The following is a 20,359-nucleotide window of genomic DNA, read 5'->3' as shown; positions in this document are numbered from 1 at the left end:
GGGCAGCCAGCTTTCTCCTCTCCTGCAGAATGTGTGTCTACCAGCCCTGCTGGGCGCGGCCTAGGTGGCCAGTGCACCCGGAGTCCCCGCGGCAGGCGGAGGTGCAGTGGGCGGCTGGGAGAGGCCGCCTGTATGGAGCCATGACCAGAGGAAGCCAGCGTGGGGCCGGCCACGGCGAAGGCCCGAACGCTGTGCAGGTCAGCCCTCGCTTTCCTGCTCAGAGCAAGGAAGGAAACCCATGTGCAGGACAAACACGACTGTAGCCAGGGGCTGGGCGGTGTGAGCATGTGCCCGGTTCAGAGGGCGTGGGCTTAGTCCCGGGCCGGGTCATTCCTGTCAGAAGTCACTCCGTCCCTGGGGGGCCTAGGCCGCCAGCCTCAGCTCACATTGAGACCACAGGCTGAGCTCTGTGCACACGACCACCGCACACAACTCTAGGGCAAGCGTCTAGGTGGCTGAGTCGGGACTTTCCCAAGGAGGTGAAGGTGGAGGGGACAAGGAGAGGAGGGATGAGGGAGGAGGGAGGAAGGGACCAAGTCAGGCCACCATGACGCTGACTGGGTCTCCTGGCCTTGGGTACACAGTCAGTTGGGTCTCATAGAGTGACCCCACCTGGGCCTACCCCTCAGTCTACCTGTATCATCTCCCCGAAGTCTGCTCACCCTCGACTCGGCTCACAAACTTCCAAAGAACCTGCTCACCAGGGAAACAGAGGCAAGAAGAATCTATCCAGAGTCGGTAGTAGGCGGGGACTAGGAAGAGGGAATATCCTGGCCCAGTCCCCCAAACCTCCAGGGCCCTTGTTTCCCCCTCTAGCTGCTGGGGGGGGGGGGGGGGATAGGCAGGAAGGCTCTTGACCATGGCTTTGGGAGATTCTTGACCGTGGCAGGGGCTCTTGAGTGCGGCTTTGTGGGGGTTCCGAGCATGGCTTTGGGGGTTCTTGATTGTGGGGCTCCTGGCTCTGCCAGCTGTCAGGCGGGTGGGCGGGGAGGGGAGGGTGGGGAGGGGAGGGGAGGGGAGGGCGGGGAGGGGAGGGGTGGGGAGGGGAGGGCGGGGAGGGGCGGGGAGGGGCAGGGCGGGGCTGCTCCCCCTGCAGGCCAGCCTGAGTTGTGCTCCCTGCTACCCTGGGGTGCTCAGAGCCCCCATAGATGACCCCACATAAGCCTAAGGAAGTGGCCTAAAGAAAGAGACCGTGAGCACATTCAGGCCACAGACCCTGTCCTGACAGCTGCCTCAGTTTCCCTGGTTCAGACAGAGCCCTGCAGGGGAAAGCCAGATCAGAAGATGATCGACACAAAAAGCGACCTCTGCCGACATCTGGTTTCCTACTAAGAACGCTTCTGAAAGAATTATATCGATAGCATTCAGAACGTGGTGAGTTTCACACAGTCATTTTCACAATATGGCCACTGACACAACCAAGTCCCCGTGACATGGGAAAGTCCTTCTCCAGGGGGACGGCTGGAGGGTGTAGGCAGGAGGGCCGCCGCCAGGCCAGGCCCGCACCACCCAAGTGCCAAGAACAGGCGCAGCTTACGACTTCACCCTTTTCTAGAGAAGACACAGGAAAGGCGACCCCTCCCCTCGTCGCAGTCCCCGCTGTGACCACGTTGGAAAAGAGGGTGGACGCGAGTGAACAGAGTGCAGCCACGGCAGAGGGGGTCGGCGCCCATCGCCCATGGACCGAGCAGAAGAGGCACCTGGTGCCCTTCATCAGACGGGACCTCGGTGAGAGCAGCCAACGGCATCGCCAAGCGGCAAGGAGCAGGCGTCCAGGCCCGCTGAGCCCCAGAACCTTCATGGGGAGCTTCCACCCCGGCGCTGACCAGACAGAGCGGCGCATGTGCGCAGTGAGCCCACCCACTGCCTTGCCCACATCCTCTGGGTACGTGTGAGTTGAGGATCACTGAGGTACCGTCAAAAAACAGCCAGGAGCAGCGGAAGTCGGTCGCCTCCACACCGCCAAAGGGCGGGTCAAACGCTCTGGTTTTCCTTCAGCTACTTTTCCATACACAAAAGCAAACCTGTGCATGGGGGCAGGGGTCCGTGAGCTAGCTACATTCATTACCAAGAAAAATCTACATCACAAAGACGCTCAGGGACTTATGTCAGGGGAAAACTCATCTTCAGTCACTAATTTGCAGAAGGAAAAAAAAAAGCCACGGCCTGGGGAGACTGGGACCTGAATATACAGAATGGGTGCACTCACTTAGATGAACTCTGGACCTCTGCACTCCCAGAGCAGAGTGGCACAGAACGCTGGCGTCCCCTGGGATTTTTCTTTGCTTTTGCTTTTCGTAATGCATGTGTTCTAGTCAGTTACAATGGCTTTATTCCAGCTCAGGTCTGAACACAATGTCAAGAATTCGATCAATACAGAATTCGGGTTCCCAGCAGGCAGCAGGGAGCAGTGGGCGTGTCCCTCCCTGTCTCACCCCACCCCCACCCCAGTCTCTCTTTCAGTGGTACTACAGTTTGGACTCAGGCCCTCAAGCTTGACTGACACTCTGCCCCTTAAGCCATGCCTCCACTCCTGCATTTTGCTGGCTAGTCTTGGAGATGGAGTCTAGCAGACTTCTCAGGTTGGCCTTGAACCTTAGGCCTCCATAGTTAAGCCTCCTGAGTAGTTATAGGCTTGAGGCACTGGCACCGAGCTGTTCCTCCATCTCTTACGGCAGCAACAGCGGATGCAGGCATTTCCCCAGCACACACACTGGAGCCTCGCGAGGCCTGGGAACGTGGACAGCCTTTGGTCAATGGGCGGGCCACAGGGCCACAGCGAAGGAACACAGACACACAACCTACGGAAGGTGTAAACGTGGGAACTGGAAGGAGATGGATGCGGGATGCTAACTGCTGGGACTCACAGGACACGCGACCACACGCGCAGCTTTCCTGTCTATCTTGTTTTTAATTTCTTTGAGGTAAAATCCATACAACATAGAATCTCCCACTGCAACCACTTGAACAAGTACAGATTAGTGGGTTCCTTAAAGTGTATTTACAAGGCCCTGTGACCATCACAACTAGTTCCAGAATATTCCCATCGTCCCTACAAGAAGCCCGGCCTGACAATCCCTCCCCACATCCATGACAACTGCTAAGCTGCGCTGGGTCTCCCTGGCTGTGCCCAAGCATTAATATTTAAGGGACTTCCAAGTGGTTGTCATAGCAATATTCCCAGGCTCCTGGGCCCCGGGGTGGGGGTGGGGGTCGGCGCCATGGGCAGTGGGGCTGTAGCCACAGGAAAGGCATCTGCCCCTGAGACACATGTGGGGAACAATGCAAGTGTGCCCTGCCTTCTTTCTGAGGTCACCCCTGTCCAGCCACCCCGAGCACAGCGGCACCTGCGTCCCCAGGTGGCATGAGAGCTAAGAGGCAGATAGCGTCTGGTGTGTGAAATGCGAGGACAGGTCCAGGGCTGCCTGTCTCTTAGGGACTGCTGCAACCCGCCCAGGCCGGTGCCAGAGGTAGAGGACCGTGCACACTGAACAGGGCTGAGGTCAGAGTCTGCAGCCTCCATAAGCCGGGCTTTTGTGCTGCACTGTCACACTTAGCCGACCACAGCTCACCCCCAGAGAGCCACCCAGCAGAACTGTCCACTGCCCGGGCCGGTCCAGCAGAGGGGAGAGACTGCGTGCCGACACTCGGCCCTTCTAGGGAAGGCTGGTTCTCATCACCTGGTTTTGCTCCACAGAACTGTCCTACTACTGTCAGGGCAGAGAAGGGGGGTCATCTCCTCCCACACAACGAGGGCCAGCTCCCAGGGGTCAAAATACCCCGAAGAAGCCCTCAAACCCACCCGAGAGCCCTTGGTGCAGACCCCCTGTGCCCAGGGCTGTCAGGAGCCCTTCCTGAGCCAGACCGAGAGCAAGGCTCAAACCCTGTGACTCAGGGGAAGCAGCACTGTGGAGGGCCAGACAAGGAAAGCCAAAGCTAATGGACACGCATCTCTGCAGAGAAGCCAGACGACAGAGCTTTGCATGGCCCCAGGATTCCCTGAGGCTCCTGGTTCTCTCTATGTGGCCCCAGGCTCTGTAGCCTCGGTGCTGTCTGTGTCATCAGTACTCTGCATGTGGCCCCCATACTCTGTCTGTAGCCAAGTGTGTTGTCTATGGCTGCTGGTACTCTGTACATGTCCTCGGAGCTGTTTGTGGTCCCAGTACTCTGTAGCCTCAGTACTCTGTCTGTGGCTGTTGGTACTCCGTATGTGTCCTCAGTACTCTGTTTGTAGCCAAGTACTTTGTCTGTGGCTGTTGGTACTCCGTATGTATCCTCAGTACTCTGTTTGTAGCCAAGTACTTTGTCTGTGGCTGTTAGTACTCTGTATGTGTCCTCGGTACTCTGTTTGTGGCCTCAGTACTCTGTCTGTGGCCCCTAGTACTCAGTAGCCATCTAGACTATGAATTCTCATTATGGGAAACAAAACCAGCACGCAACAGAAGACCCCAGAAGTTTCTGTTTTGAGCTTTAATTGGTTCTATGGGCCACAGACACTGACTGCCTAACATGCAGGAGGAGAGGAGCCGGGTGCGCTCTGCCATCCCCAGGGCCCCGGGCTTGGGGCTGGTGTGGGGTAGGAGTGGGCACAGGAGGCACAGCGGGGTTCTGGGATCTCCCAGGCTCCTTCCCAGGGTGCCATGCCTCCTCCCCTCTGGGCCCACAGCCCCTGGGGGCCGGCAGATAAACACAGAAGGGGGGCTGGGGTTGCTGGGATCTGGAACGCTTGGGGAGACGGCAGGGAAGGGGTGGGCTGGGGAGGCGGAGAGCAGCATGCAGCCCAGGCCCCAGCGGCAGCCAGGTGTGGAGGGAGGCAGGAATGGCATGGCGGGACGTGGTGTGCATTAAATGTGGGTTGTGTGAAAGAAACATGACGTCCCAACCCTGGGTGGCTCTGCTCCCGGCCGCTGACAGGGGGTTCTCTTTTCTAGAAAGCCTGGGCTCTCTTGTATCAACAAGGCAGCGTTGACTGTTCCAAAGCCCCGGAGGAACCCAGGACCCACTGAGGAGATGAATCACACCGTCCGGGCGCACCGTGCAGAGGAGGAATGAGAGCAAGGGGTCCCTGGCCTGGCCCTGCCCCCTGAACCCACAGGCTTTGCGGCGGAGGTGCCGTAGACCTTCACTGACAGCCGGGAACATTCTCCTGTGACAACCCCGAACCTTTCCTCATGTGGCCTGGTGAGCCACGCACAAAGCCCACGAGCGCCATCTTGAACCCTGCTCAGAATGCTGAAGCACAGAAAGGGATCCCCGCTGGGAAATGATAGATCTTGTATCGCTCTTGTATCTCTCTGCTCTGATTCGGGGCCACTCCGCTCAGGGGCGGCTCCCAGACCCTCCGAGATCAGGGAAGCCCTGGTGCGGGTATTTCTCGTAGCTCTGACCCTTCTGATAACCCTGCGAGAAGTCTCAACACACAGCAATGAAATGAATGTGTTCCGTGGCCTCCGTCCTCCTCAAGAACACTTGGAGGAGGCCCAGGACCGCTGCGATGCCCAGGCTGGTGGGAGGCTCCGGGGCACAGCAGACCCCCAGGGCCAGGGAACCCTCCAACCTGGAGGGTCTTACGGGCTTTGGACCTAGCGACCTTTGACAGCCTGCTCTCTCTTTCAATTCAAACCTAAGATTCTTCGTTTAGATTACATTTTGAGAAGAGAAAATGCTGGCAACACACAGAGAGACGGCACTAGTCAGCTCTCCAGGCTGACTGCAGCTGTGACAGACAAAGCTCGAGGTGCCGGGGCTCCATCTGAGGAGGAGAAATCCCTGGGCACGGTGGGAGCGCACGAGCACCTGATGGCAGAACACAGGACCGTGTTGAGCAGATCCATCCAGGACCCAGGCAATGGGGACTTGGGTGGCCTTTGGAGGAGGGTTGGGTGGGTGGGGGGGGCGGTGGCAGGGACGTGGTGGCGGGACTGGGCAGGAGCAGCCAGCCTTCTTCCGGGCCGATACTGGTGAGTAGGTGGCCAGACACCCCTGGCAGGTGGGGACAGAAGAGCCAACATCAGCAGCAGACGATGTGCTGCCTCTGGCCTGAGCCAGAGCGCCAAAATACTGATGAAGGAAAACGCGACAGAACCAAGACCGAGGCCGAGAGCAACCCCAAACCGTGATGCTGTCATGAAGACAGAATTTGGTGACAAGAACAGAAGCCCTCAGACTTTCATTTCCACACCGTGAGGTTGTGTGCAAGCACGCACATGTGTGCATGCACGTGTGCGCATGTACACCCACCCACACACCCACACACCCCGGCTTTGTAGCAGGCGTGCTACTCCGGTGAGCTGATGGCAGCCAAGGATTTGAGCGCCTTCTCTGGAGTACTAAATTGCCGAGACGGGGTGCACTAGCCAGCTCAGCTCACCATCGCCACGTCTTGAGCACTGGGCACAGGGACTCCGTGTCTCCAGGGACCAGGGACCTTGCCAAGCATTTTACCTGGCAAGTAACTGTGTCTTCCTCAAGCACAATGCTGTTATTGGAGCACACAGGTCCTGCTTTGACTCAAAGCAGACAGGGCAGGCCCTGCCCTGAAGCTCCAGCACCTCCACATGCGGGGTGGTGTGCCTGGAAGGGAAGACCAGCCCAACAGTGAAACCAATGCCACGTGGGCGCCCGGGCAGGGCATGGCGGCTCAGCCGAGGCCGCAGGGGTCCATGGGAAGCTCCCTGGGCTGAGGACACGGACGGCTCTTGAAGAGCTACCATGCGTGAAGAGTACCAAAGGAAAGCCCTCAACTACCATTTCCTGTGAAGGGTCAGGAAGTCGCGCTCTTTTTCTATTTCTCTCTACCTTAACCTTGTTATACTAAAATACATCTTGGCTAAAACTGTCCCCTTGTGAGACGCTCCTTTGCTGTGAGACACCGTGAAGGTCTTTACACGCGTGCTTCCCACGGATCTGTGGTTTGCAGGGAGGCGGGGGGCAGGGCGGCCTGCATCCGTTCTCTGGTGACAGGAAAGGTGAGCCCGAGCCTGGGGGAGAATCTCACAACGCTCACCGAAGGCTCAGCTGGGGGACTGACACTCCTCTTCAAGTGAGGAAAGGACCCCGACTGGTGACAGCACGCTCTTGCGACAGACAGCTCACACCATCGTGCTGGCCTTCCCACAGGCTGCCGCTTTAAACGGCTATCACACTCGTCTGGGAGATGCTGTTTAACTCTTGCTCTCCTGCTACACTGGGCACTTCCGGGTCTTATCACAACAGAGGCCTCGACTGCCCTCCTGGCTCTGTGCTCGGAAGAGGAGCCAGCATTAATCTGACGACGGAAATAGCTGAGAAGACTTAAACGTTTTGTTTCAGGGGCTGGGAAGGTGGCTCAGTGGTAGAGTGCTTGTCTGGCATGCATGAGGCCCTGGGTTCGATTCCTTAGCACCACATAAGCAGAAAAGGCTGGATGTGGCACTGTGGCTCAAGTGGTAGAGCACTAGCGTTGAGCTGGAGCTGAGGGACAGCGCTCAGGCCCAGAGTTCAGGCCCCCTGACTGACAAAATAAATAAATAAATTAATTAATTATAAAAAAACCCAAAAAGAAATGTTTTGTGTCTTGAAAGCTCACAGTGGGTCAGATTTTAAGCTCTGCCTTAGAGAAAAGAGTTTGTGACGATCTATTTGTCACTTGGGCTGTTGCTAGAATGGATTCTCACTAAACTGCTTCTCTCTAGCTGCAGAGAAGCCGATATGGCTTGTTACAGGAGGGGGGGCGCTGAGGACTGGGGTCTCCCCCTCCCGGGGTCCTGCCAGGCCATCCTAGCTCCAAGGAGAACCCTTTGTTAGCAGCAAAGATGGAAGCTGACCAGGAGCTCATATATATAACCTCTGTATAACTTTCTATGACCTTTGCCAGAGGACTTGTTACGCCATCAGAGGACACTACAAGCGACTTCATTCTCACAGGAAAATGCTGTGAGCCCCAGATACTTAAACAGTACCTGGGGTTCAACCCAGATCACTTGATCCCAGATCCTCCTACAATTTTACATAACAATCTACCTCTCCAAAGAACCAGAGAAACAGCAGAGGTCAACTGTGATCCGCAAGGGCTACCGGGCACAGCAGCAGGAACAGAGCAGATTTCCTCTCTGGGCTGGTGGATAAGGACCACTCCCGACCATAGTTACTGAAGATCAAAACGCCACTATGTGAGTGTGGGCCAGACAGCCCAGCCTGGCAGCTGCTCCTGCAAAAAGCCCCAGCGCTGAGGCCTCTCACTGGGACCAACTTCCTTCTTGCACACCAGGCTGGAATCCCTAATGTTTGGCGGTTAGGAGCATGGCCTACATGTAGAAAACACCTTCAAAAATAATGTTGAAAGGTGTGGCATTGATCAAGATATACGGTACTCATAAACCACATTGCTACAAATTCCTTTGTACAACTGAAGAGAAAAATAAAATGAAATTAATCTATGTACATGTATTGTGGTGTTTCTCCCTCAGTGGCGAAAGCAGAATGTGGAGGCTTGGATGGAAGACCATGACCTACCATTACGATGTCTTTCATGTGACCTTGAACGAAACCAAACGCTTTCCCCACCACAGAGAGAAAAGGCACAAGGTCTTCATCACGTGCTTCCGGGGGGATTCTGAGTGAACGTGTGTTAGGCACCACGGCTGGTTCCTGTGATTAAGAGCAGCGCACCTTCCCGTAGCATATCAAAGGGTTCAAGTCCCGCCTACCCCAGTTAGGGAAGGTGGTGTTGATTCTGGAGGAAGGAGGGGTGCAGCAGAAAGCTAGCCAGCAAGCCAATTCCCTTGCATCAATTTCAGCCTTATCTGCCATGATAAACCTGAGTGATGATGATGATGATAATATTTTTAGTTTGAGTTGTCTGCCTGCTAAACTATGTTTAATTCTTTACAATAGTTCTTTCTGGAATCCTTCAGGGCAGAGATTTCTTTTAGTTCCTCTAAGTGTCCCACTAGGTAACTAGCACCCAGAGGACACAGCATCCATGCGTGCAAATGAAGTGGTGGTGAGTGGGAGATGAGAGGAGGCACCAGGGGCAGTCATAAATGACTGTTATATTCTCATTTTAGTGTATTTCCATTCAGGAAGCTCTACCTCTTCACGTACTCTGCTTTCTGTAACTGTGGCACCCCAGGCGAGGGCACTGTATGGAGTAGAGCGCTTTATTTCGTGGGCAGTCTGGAGGTCCGGCATCCGCTAGGATCTCGTGAGGGTTTTCGACAGCAGCATGGGGAAAAGGGAACTAACCTTCCATCTGGCTCAGGCGGCACAGGACTCGGCAAATGGGGTACCTAGTACCCAGTGGGGCTGTGACAGGCCTCCACTGGCCACCCACAGACATCATTGGTTGTGGCCCCAATATAGAGGCAGGGCGGGATCAGTATGGAGTCTTGGCGGGAAATGAGTGCCTGGCGCTCACGGAATGCCACCATGCCACTGCATTTCTGGCTGCCTTTTTTTTTCTGGAAAGTCAGAAACTTAAATTCCAGGGCTGGTCTTGGGTGGCGAACCTTGCAGATGAGGAAACAAGAGCTGAGAACTTGGAGCTGTGGAAAGAAGACCCAAGGCTAACATCTCTGGCTAACCAACACCCAAGGCTAACATCTCTGGCTAACCAACACCCAAGGCTAACATCTCTGGCTAACCAACACCCAAGGCTAACATCTCTGGCTGGCAAGGGGATTTTTTTTTTTAATTTCAGAAACCACTTAACAAGCTAAATAAAAATATAGTTTGCTTTTAAGACTATATTAGAATGATTTCCCCTACGACACATTTCAGCTTGGAGAGGCCTTAGAAGGGATGCGGCCGTTTTCATTTGCTGTGAGCGGCTGGCGAGGACTTCCTACACTCACAGAGGACACAAAGGAAAACTGTCCAATAAACTCAGCAAGTATGACTCAGTTTCTTTGATCGAAACAGCTACCAATTCCCTTTTATGGGATAATTATAACAAGCCATGATACAAGTTGCTTCCCTTCCAGCAATTAGCAAGAGAAAGGCACAGGAAGACCAGCCAGTAGGAACGCTAGCTTAAACCCACTCACCGCCGTCCTCTTGCCAGTAACTGTCTCCTTGTGCTGAGCCTGAGAAAGGTAGATTTTGGACACAGTGATTTTTTTAAGTTCTGTCCTGGAGTTATAATCCATCTTATTGCCCTTTGGTTAATTGAGACAGTGGCATTTATTCCAGAGAGAATTCCTCATTTCACTTCAGGTTTTCATTTCATAATGCTAATTAGGAATCAAAGGTATACCTAAAGGCTCCACAATTCTCCTCCCCTCCAATTATGAAACAGGTTGCTGGGGGTTGACAAAACCCTCTTCTTCCTCTTCTCTGTGCACACACACACACACACACACACACACACACACACACACACACACAGTGGGCGTGCACGCCAGCCATCAGGAAAGCCCAGAGTACTGGAAGACACAGACGCTCAGGAAGAAATGGCTGTAAAATCCTTTCTCTTCACCTACCATCGCAGGTAAGGGGCAGAAGACAGGAAGACTGGGTGACACAAAACCCTTCCCAGCTCCCCCAGAGCTTCCCATCCAGTTTTCCTGTGTAGACATCTCAGGCCAGACACACCAGAACGTGAGCTCTTCCTCTGAGGTAATGTGCTGTACTGGGCAAAGTTGAGCTAATTGAATGGAAATGACCACTTAGCCCTTTCTCATCTCCAAGTGATAATGAAGGTAACAGAAATGGCACCTGTGAAACTTGGTCAGCAGAACTGAAGAGGAGCTGCATAATAATGAAGACTAACAAATGACTCTAGGCACCTTTAAGACCTTCCTGCCAGGCAGCCATGCATGTTGACAAACTCCTAGCAAGTGCCCGTCCATCTGTGGCAAGAATGTAGAAACTAGGATTCAGAAAGAAGCGCCCGAGACTGGGGTGTAAGGGGCGCAGGCACAGAGGTGCGCTCCCTGCATTCTGGGTTTCTGCAGGGTACAGCCTGCAGGAATCTCCACAGCCACCCTTTTCTATGCTATTAGTTTATATACCAGACAAGGGAAAGTTACTAGAGTTAAGGACCTTAGATAACATAGGATCTGGTGATATGAGCCAAGCAAGATACAAGTGTGTGTGTGTGTGTGAAAGAGACAGAGAGAGACAAAGACAGGCAGAGACAGAGAGACAGAGACAGAGAGGACAGGCAGGCAGGCAGACAGATACGCAGATGGAGAAAGGAAGACAGAGATGGAGAGATAGAGAGGGAGAAAGGAGAGACAGAAATACTGGGAGACAGAAACCACCCAATTTTATAAGAGATCAAAATATGTTGCACGGGGATTGAAAAGTAGTGCTGAGTGAGGGACAGACAGCTTAAAATAGAGCAGAAAGAATGAAGGCTCCAGCCTTTATTACATAAAAGATAATCCTGAAATAGGCAGGTCTATTTCTAACCCCAGATTCCACCGTCTATCAGATTGCCTGTGCTTAGGCTACATGCCCATGGTGTGTGTGCGCGTGTGCACGCCCGCCCGCACGCCTGAGTGATGGCGAAGGGTGGGGTGGCCTGGTGAGGTGCTGTATGTGAGGGGAAGGAGCCTGGCCAGGCACTGTAGAACCACAGCTGATGGGCATGGGAGGTGATCCCTGCCCCCCCTCCCCTCCAACCCCCCAGCCCATCTCCTAGGCAGAGCTAAGTGGGCACCCAAGCAGGCAGAAGGTCTGCACCACAGTGATGGTGGCTGAGGCTGAGTGCTGGCTGGCTTCCTCATCAGCTCCTTTGTGGAGAGGCTTATGGCCTCCCCCCCACCCCGTTCTCTCAGTAGCACAGCAGGCCGTGTCCTCTCCCCCGCGGTGTCCTCTCCCCCGGCGCTGTCCTCTCCCCCCGCGCTGTCCTCTCCCCCCGCGCTGTCCTCTCCCCCGGCGCTGTCCTCTCCCCCGCGGTGTCCTCTCCCCCGGCGCTGTCCTCTCCCCGGCGCTGTCCTCTCCCCCCGCGCTGTCCTCTCCCCCGGCGCTGTCCTCTCCCCCCGCGGTGTCCTCTCCCCCGGCGCTGTCCTCTCCCCCGGCGCTGTCCTCTCCCCCGCGCTGTCCTCTCCCCGGCGCTGTCCTCTCCCCCCGCGCTGTCCTCTCCCCCGGCGCTGTCCTCTCCCCCCGCGGTGTCCTCTCCCCCGGCGCTGTCCTCTCCCCCGGCGCTGTCCTCTCCCCCGGCGCTGTCCTCTCCCCCCGCGCTGTCCTCTCCCCGATGCTGTCCTCTCCCCCGGCGCTGTCCTCTCCCCCGGCGCTGTCCTCTCCCCCGGCGCTGTCCTCTCCCCCCGCGCTGTCCTCTCCCCGATGCTGTCCTCTCCCCCGGCGGTGTCCTCTCCCCCCGCGCTGTCCTCTCCCCGGCGCTGTCCTCTCCCCCCGCGCTGTCCTCTCCCCCCGCGCTGTCCTCTCCCCGGCGGTGTCCTCTCCCCCGCGCTGTCCTCTCCCCCGCGCTGTCCTCTCCCCCGCGCTGTCCTCTCCCCCGGCGCTGTCCTCTCCCCGGCGGTGTCCTCTCCCCCGCGGTGTCCTCTCCCCCGCGCTGTCCTCTCCCCCGATGCTGTCCTCTCCCCCGATGCTGTCCTCTCCCCCGGCGCTGTCCTCTCCCCCGATGCTGTCCTCTCCCCCGGCGCTGTCCTCTCCCCCGCGCTGTCCTCTCCCCCGCGCTGTCCTCTCTCCCCCCGCGCTGTCCTCTCCCCCGCGCTGTCCTCTCCCCCGCGCTGTCCTCTCCCCCGGCGCTGTCCTCTCCCCGGCGCTGTCCTCTCCCCCCGCGGTGTCCTCTCCCCCCGCGCTGTCCTCTCCCCGGCTCTGTCCTCTCCCCCGGCGCTGTCCTCTCCCCCCGCGCTGTCCTCTCCCCCGGCGCTGTCCTCTCCCCGGCGCTGTCCTCTCCCCCGGCGCTGTCCTCTCCCCCGGCGCTGTCCTCTCCCCCGGCGCTGTCCTCTCCCCCCGCGCTGTCCTCTCCCCGATGCTGTCCTCTCCCCCGGCGGTGTCCTCTCCCCCCGCGCTGTCCTCTCCCCGGCGCTGTCCTCTCCCCCCACGCTGTCCTCTCCCCCCGCGCTGTCCTCTCCCCGGCGGTGTCCTCTCCCCCGCGCTGTCCTCTCCCCCGCGCTGTCCTCTCCCCCGCGCTGTCCTCTCCCCCGGCGCTGTCCTCTCCCCGGCGGTGTCCTCTCCCCCGCGGTGTCCTCTCCCCCGCGCTGTCCTCTCCCCCGATGCTGTCCTCTCCCCCGATGCTGTCCTCTCCCCCGGCGCTGTCCTCTCCCCCGATGCTGTCCTCTCCCCCGGCGCTGTCCTCTCCCCCGCGCTGTCCTCTCCCCCGCGCTGTCCTCTCTCCCCCCGTGCTGTCCTCTCCCCCGCGCTGTCCTCTCCCCCGCGCTGTCCTCTCCCCCGGCGCTGTCCTCTCCCCGGCGCTGTCCTCTCCCCCCGCGGTGTCCTCTCCCCCCGCGCTGTCCTCTCCCCGGCTCTGTCCTCTCCCCCGGCGTTGTCCTCTCCCCCCGCGCTGTCCTCTCCCCCGGCGCTGTCCTCTCCCCGGCGCTGTCCTCTCCCCGGCGCTGTCCTCTCCCCCGCGGTGTCCTCTCCCCCCGCGGTGTCCTCTCCCCCGGCGCTGTCCTCTCCCCGGCGCTGTCCTCTCCCCCGCGCTGTCCTCTCCCCGGCAGTGTCCTCTCCCCGGCGCTGTCCTCTCTCCCCGCGGTGTCCTCTCCCCCCGCGGTGTCCTCTCTCCCCGCGCTGTCCTCTCCCCCCGATGCTGTCCTCTCCCCCGGCGCTGTCCTCTCCCCCGGCGCTGTCCTCTCCCCCGGCGCTGTCCTCTCCCCCCGCGCTGTCCTCTCCCCCCGCGCTGTCCTCTCCCTGGCGCTGTCCTCTCCCCGGCGCTGTCCTCTCCCCCCGCGGTGTCCTCTCCCCCCGCGGTGTCCTCTCCCCCGGCGCTGTCCTCTCCCCCGGCGCTGTCCTCTCCCCCGGCGCTGTCCTCTCCCCCCGCGCTGTCCTCTCCCCGGCGCTGTCCTCTCCCCGGCGCTGTCCTCTCCCCACGGTGTCCTCTCTCCCCGCGCTGTCCTCTCCCCCCGATGCTGTCCTCTCCCCCGGCGCTGTCCTCTCCCCCCGCGCTGTCCTCTCCCCGCACTGTCCTCTCCCCGGCGCTGTCCTCTCCCCACGGTGTCCTCTCTCCCCGCGCTGTCCTCTTCCCCCGATGCTGTCCTCTCCCCCGGCGCTGTCCTCTCTCCCCGCGCTGTCCTCTCCCCCCGATGCTGTCCTCTCTCCCGGCGCTGTCCTCTCTTCTGGCCATGCCCTCTCTCCCGGCGTCTGGAGTGCAGGGTCTCTACAATGAGCCCTTATTCACCTGTCCCTGGCTCGGTTTCACACAGTTCCACATATTTGCTCTCTCTTTCCAAACTAATGTCTGTTCCTTGCTGCTTGAGTCTCAATTTTCCACTATTTCCAGCCACGTCTGGGGAAAAGCGGCGCGAGCCGTTCTCTTGAGCACCCCGGGGCCTGTGACGGGATCGCGCGCATTCCTCCTGGGATACTCGTGGGGCAGGAACCCACCCAGCCTCAGTGGACTGTGAGCAGTGCCGCGTGGCCACGCCACCCCCTCCTCCCTGTCAACGCACTGGTATCCCGGGGCTGAGGCCCCAGGGTGTGTGGCTGCAGATAAACAGCTACAGGCTTTGCTCCAGAACTGATAACCCAAGACACAGAGCTGTGGCAGTACGCTGTGACACACTAACAGATGAACCTAAAACGGGGCTGTTAATTAATTGTGCAAACAAATTTCATGAAGAACGTTTACTGACGTAGGAAAAGGAACCATTTTCAAACAGATTAGAGGTATCGTTTACACAGAAGCAGAATTGGTGAAGTGTAAATAAGGAATAAGCTACTTTGATCCTCTAATTATCTTTATTTATTAACAATGTTTCTACCAGGACACTTTGTGGAATTATGACATGGTACCACTGGAAAATTACACAGAATCAGGTTAGGTCTAATTCTGACTTTTGTCTCAAATCACATCTGTCCTATTGGTTTGCTGTGATGGGATTTCTAAGTTATCTGAGGCTCCAGATTATTATAAATGGTACAAAAACAGCATTCATCTGGGTCCAGCATTGCAAAGGCCACTGCCCAGCCCGGCACCTGACACATAGTAGGTGTTCAGAAACACACACTGTGTGCCAGGAATGCTCTAGAAGCTCAGGGTCCTGAGGTGGGGCCTGAGGGTGTGGTGAACTTTGTCTCAAGAAAATTGGGAGTTCTTTCAAATCTCTCCCTCACGTGCCTTCTGCGGAGGCCTTTGGATAAACGGATGACACTGACTGAGATGTGTTCCACTCACAATCTGACGGATTGAAACCGTTCTGCACAGAGAAGAAGGAAAAAGGAAGGAAGGATGGAGGGAGGGAGAGAGGGAGAGAAGGAGGGAGGGAGGGAACGATGGCAGGCAGGCTCAATGAAAGATGAGAAGCACCAGTGGGTGACGGGGGCGGAGGCTGCTGGGGCAGCAGGGGCGGTGGGGTATGGCACAGACTCCCTCCCCATCGCTGTTCCTGGCTTTGGTGACCTTTTAGATCGCACTCAGGGCTCCAGTGAGGAGAGCCGAGCCTCCTCCTGGATGGAGTGAAGGTGACCCCCTGCTCCACGCCGCCTCCTCTTCGTCCATGTGCCCTAGTGAGGGCCAGCAGCCGCAACAAGAACCAGTGTCTGGCCCTGGTTCTGGGGCCAGTGGGAAAGCTGGGCCCTGCCTGTGCCTCCATCTCCCTATCCCCTAAATAAGAAGGTTGCTCTTAGTAAACTTACAAAACACAAACCAAACCAAACCCTGGTTCCCCCGCAGAGGCTGGTGGCTGAGGGAAGGGCCGGCCGGCTGGGGTAAGACCTCATCTTCAGTCCATTGAGGTGAGTGCACACCCCTGCCCCCTCCAGCTCCAGAGGGCTGAGCTCAGGTTTGAAATGTCAAGTTGGTGGAGTCGGGGAGCTGGCGCCGAGGCCATGGGCACCGTGGGAAGCCGCGGGCGCTTCCTCCTGGCCAGGAGGAGGCAACGTCTGCTGGGTGCTTCCACTCAGCAAGAGCTTCCTACCCACCCCCCCAGACTCGCTGTCCCCGCCGTCCCCAGGCTTGGCAGGACAGCGCGGGGATGGGCTGCTAAGTGGTCACGATCAGACAGAAACTGCCACTGCCCGCGGCCACGCCAGGCCATGGCCACGGCCACGCTCCCGAGGCTCTGCTCTGTGGCCTGGTGTCCCCACACCTCACCTCACAAGCCCAGAGCGGATCGCACCCTGAATGAGGGACTGGGCTCAGACGTGTCACACTTATGGGAGACTGCGGACACTATGAGAGCGGAGGGCAACTTGGGGCCACGAGGCCAAGGGGCAACGTGATCACATCACCGGGAGTGCACCGGACGGACGAGAGCAGAAACAACACGCGCCTGCTTCTCAGCAGATGCCTCCCTGCCCCACGATTCACCACGAAGAATAAGCCATCGGCTTCATTGAGACAATGATCTCAGGCTTCCAAGTGACCCCAAATGTGCCCTGACCCCATGTGCCCTGACCCCCCCCCATGACCCCACACGCCCTGACCCCCCCCACCATGACCCCACACGCCCTGACCCCACACCACAGAACAGCATCTTGCACACCTCCCACGCGTCTCTGTCTCGTAGCCGTTAGGAGCTGTGCTTCTTAGCTAGAAGGGCGGGATCAGAGCGTCCCTGAGTCCCGGCGGACGGCGCAGGGCCTGCGCCTGCCTGGCCTTCCTGTGTGGGATCACTCGGCAGGGTCTCCTCCAGCCCTCCCACCTCTGCTTGGGACTTGTGTGTTTTTCATTGTACATGGTGGCAGTTCTGTCAATCAGTTCACAGCTGCCCTCTTCCCTCCCACTCCCTTGCCTAAGCCAAATCCCCAACGATTTGGATATCTGAATGTACCCCTCAGCTTATGCGACCAAGGGAATGTTTACAGTGCCGGCCCTCTATTAACCTATGTGAGGTAGAGGCCGAGGCCGAGGACAGCACCACCCCTGCAGTGCTATGACTTTCCATACACATACATATATATAATTTACATACATATATACGTACATATATATACCTAAGACAGAGCTTAATGATGAATTAGACACACAGAGACAATAATGTAAACAGAACAGTCATTATATATATATGTATGTATATGTGTGTATATATATATATATATATATATATATATATATATATATATATAAAAATAGGGTCCTATAAAATGTCTTGATTGCTTCTTCCTAGAGTTTTTCACTAAATATATTCAGACAGGGGACCCGTGGACCAGGGGAGCCACTGGTCTCCCTTTCTCCCTGGAGCCCCCTTATTTTAACATTGGGGTCCATGTGTTGTGGCCAAAATCCAACAAGAACTCCCCTCTAGGAGATGGTGAGCCTCGCGGGAGCCTACCTTGCCCAGGCCGGGGGCGTCCTTCACCTTGTTGACCGCCCTCAGCAGACAGGGCGGGGCCGGGGGAGGGGAGGTCTGCAGAATCCCACTGAAGCTCGTGGCGAAGAGCGGGGTCTCCACGGCAGACACGGTGGAAGGCCGGTGTTTCTTCTTCTTGGAAGACAGGTTTAGCTTCTGGGCAGCTCTGCAGGGGAGACACAGGGAGACATAGCGGACGTCAGGTGTCTGGTGCCACCGGATTCACAGGGGCCAGGTTTTTCCTTTCCCTACAAGGCCTGCCTGAGGCTCAGTGGCCTGTGGCCTGACTGTGCAACACCTCGAGCTGTAATAAGCTACCCGATCCTTTCCACCACTGGAACACTGGCCATAAAACTGCATGGCTCTGCTGTTACAATTCATAGTCTGCTAACACGGGCCCGGCGTGGATAGAGCTGGGGACAAAGAACATCCCTTAGGCTAACAGCCTCCCTGGCACCAACTCACGTGTGCTGAGTGCTTTACAAACTCCAACACTTGTAAAACCAAGCCAGTCCGACCAAGAACCTGTGGCAATTAACGGGGGCAGGCTGTCCAGAAACAGCACACAGCCAGGCAACGGGCTGTGGTGAGGGCAACCTTTCAAGACAAATGCACCTCATCAGCAAGTACGGGGGTGGGTGGGCCAGCAGGGGAGGGTATAGAGGGCAGAGGAGGGGACAGAGAACAGGAGAGGGGAAAGGAAGGAGTTTGCCAGCACCACTAACACTGCCTGTCATTCCAGAGCCTGGCAACACCTAGAACACCACAATCCTGTTCTAGAAAAGGTGAGCGTGGGCAGCGGGGCCTCGAGCCGCCCACCCTGCACGCTCTCGCGGGACTCATCCTGGTGTCACACAGGGACTTGTTGTAAGACATCCACTTCCTCATCAGATATTAGTAAATGCAGAATTGCTGTTTAAAGCAGTTACACCTCAGGTCCCCAAAAAGCAGGTAGGAAGACGAGCCCCGGGGCTCTCTTCATGGTGCAAAGTCCTTAGTTTAGGTGAGAAACTACTAACTGGCTCTCTTTCAGTGACTTCACTGGCAGGCTCCTGCAGTGTCCTTCCCAATGCAGGGTAGATTTCAATGACCGTCTCCTCCGTGAGGACGTGCTCATCCCGAGGGAGGCCCCGGCGGGCAGTGACACTCCTCCTCTTTCCAGTTCTCTGTGAGCTAACGGCAGCCGGCCTCTCCCTGCACCCACCCTACAGCCACTCCACGCGCCACCCACGACCACATTGTCACTCGTGCTGGGCGCCCGCCCGCCCTCCCCCGCCCTCCTGTGTGACACCCATTCTCCCCGCTTCCAGAACACCCTCATTCCTGCCCAGGGTCCTTCACTCGTTCTTTCTCGTCCACCCAGCTCCTTCGTGGGGACCGTGGGGCCCATCCCAGCCCTTCTCCCTTCCACGTGCTGTCTCTGGGTGTGTGCTGTCCCCAGGACACCTGCATTTTGCATTTTATGTCCAGCCTAGCGCTCTCCCTGGAACTCTTTTATATTTATCCAAATGCTTCTTCCACACTTCCACTTGGAGGTCCGATGACGCCTCAGACCCGCTCCCTCGAACTAACCTGGTCCTCTCTGTCTCAGGGCCGGCAGCCCGCCGGCTGGACGTGGAGGACGTTGGACGTCCTGGCTGTGGCTCCTCTTCTCCCAGGACGCACGCACCGTGGGGAAGTGAGCGAGCTCAGCACTCAGAGCGCACCGCAACCCCACACCTCTCACCCCGTCAGGGGCACACTGGCCCCACCGCTGCCCCCCCCCCCCCCATCCTCAGAGCTTCTCACAGCCTCGGCTGGCCTAGTCACACAGCAGTCAGAACAGTTCTTTCAAAACTAGGTCTGTTCAAGGCCCGTCCAAGGCAGGTGCAGTGGCCTAGAAGGCCTTTCGTGATCAGCTCTGTGTCTCCTACGTTTTCAACTACTTGCTTTCATTTTTAAGAAAAACATCAAAATTAGTAGTCGATAGACTCCTAGCACATTGCTACCTGAGGACCTTTGCACAGGCTCTTGCTCCAGCCTGGAATGCTTTGCCAGGAAAGACAGGCCTGGGGCTTACTCCTCACCTCCATGTTACCTCCTCCCCCGCCCTCCCCCCCCCCCCCACCCCGCCCCAAGAACCCACACTAACCCCTCCTGGTTCTCAGGAAAAGTTCACCCCTGGCAGGACTGCCAGCAGCATCAGGATGAGACCCCTACCCCTACCATAAGCCCCCAAATGGGACTGCTGGCACCATAAATCCCAAACGGGACAGCTGACAATAAATCCTCCACAGGGAACAGGACCAAGAATTTCCAAAGAGCCTGACCTCTTTCCCCGTCTCCTCCTCCAAAGATAGGGCTTACCTATCTCCCCCCTCCTGGCCCAATCTTCTTATGTAGCTAAAGGTGGAGTGGGAAGGTCTGACCCCCACCCATCAGCCCAGGGGCACAGGGACCCCAGGAAAAGCCTCAGCTACGCTAGGACGTGCTTGACCATGTGCTTGGCAGGCAGGCAGGGCAATCCACCGGAGCCTGGCCACAAAAGTCCCCGCCTCCCCAGCCGAACAGCCTCCCCAGCCCAAACCTGTCTCCCAGCTCAGATCCCATAAAAGCCCAACTCCAGCCCCACCTCCTCCAGCAACCTCCAATCCCACGGGAAGGTGGCTGCCCCCTGCTGTTCTTCAATGAAGTCTTCACCTGTGGAAGAGGGAGTCCAGCCTATCTCTTTCTCTCCGCCACTTTCCTAGCACCCACTAACGGATGGTACTTTGGTGCTGTTATAAGGCGAAGAGTTCAGACTGAATTTAGGTCTAGATGCCCACATTCACCCTATTCTCTTTATATAGGGCTCAATTTACATAACAAAATTCAACATTCAACCTCAGCAAACAAGGAGGTAACACCAGAAGGCCGAGTTGGTGTCACATTTACAAGAGAAGTTTCTGTAAACATTGGAGCGTCCTGTTAACCTCGTGTGC

The 20,359-nt window shown here is 57.2% G+C and overlaps 1 protein-coding gene across 1 annotated transcript in view; it reads right to left on the bottom strand.

Annotated features, from left to right (window-relative positions):
- LOC122126728 (kinesin-like protein KIF26B) overlaps positions 1-20,359 on the bottom strand; it is a 117,667-nt gene that overhangs the window by 54,376 nt on the left and 42,932 nt on the right. Inside the window, exon 3 of the mRNA XM_042701191.1 lies at positions 17,382-17,565. Within this exon, the coding sequence (XP_042557125.1) occupies positions 17,382-17,565 (184 nt within the window). The remainder of the gene's footprint in view (positions 1-17,381; positions 17,566-20,359) is intronic.

Source organism: Dipodomys spectabilis, unplaced genomic scaffold (assembly GCF_019054845.1).
Source record: "Dipodomys spectabilis isolate Male_0828 unplaced genomic scaffold, ASM1905484v1 ptg000288l, whole genome shotgun sequence".
Lineage (NCBI taxonomy): Eukaryota > Metazoa > Chordata > Mammalia > Rodentia > Heteromyidae > Dipodomys > Dipodomys spectabilis.
The sequence above is the reverse complement of the archived record's forward strand: the minus strand, read 5'-3'. Positions and strand labels throughout refer to the sequence as shown.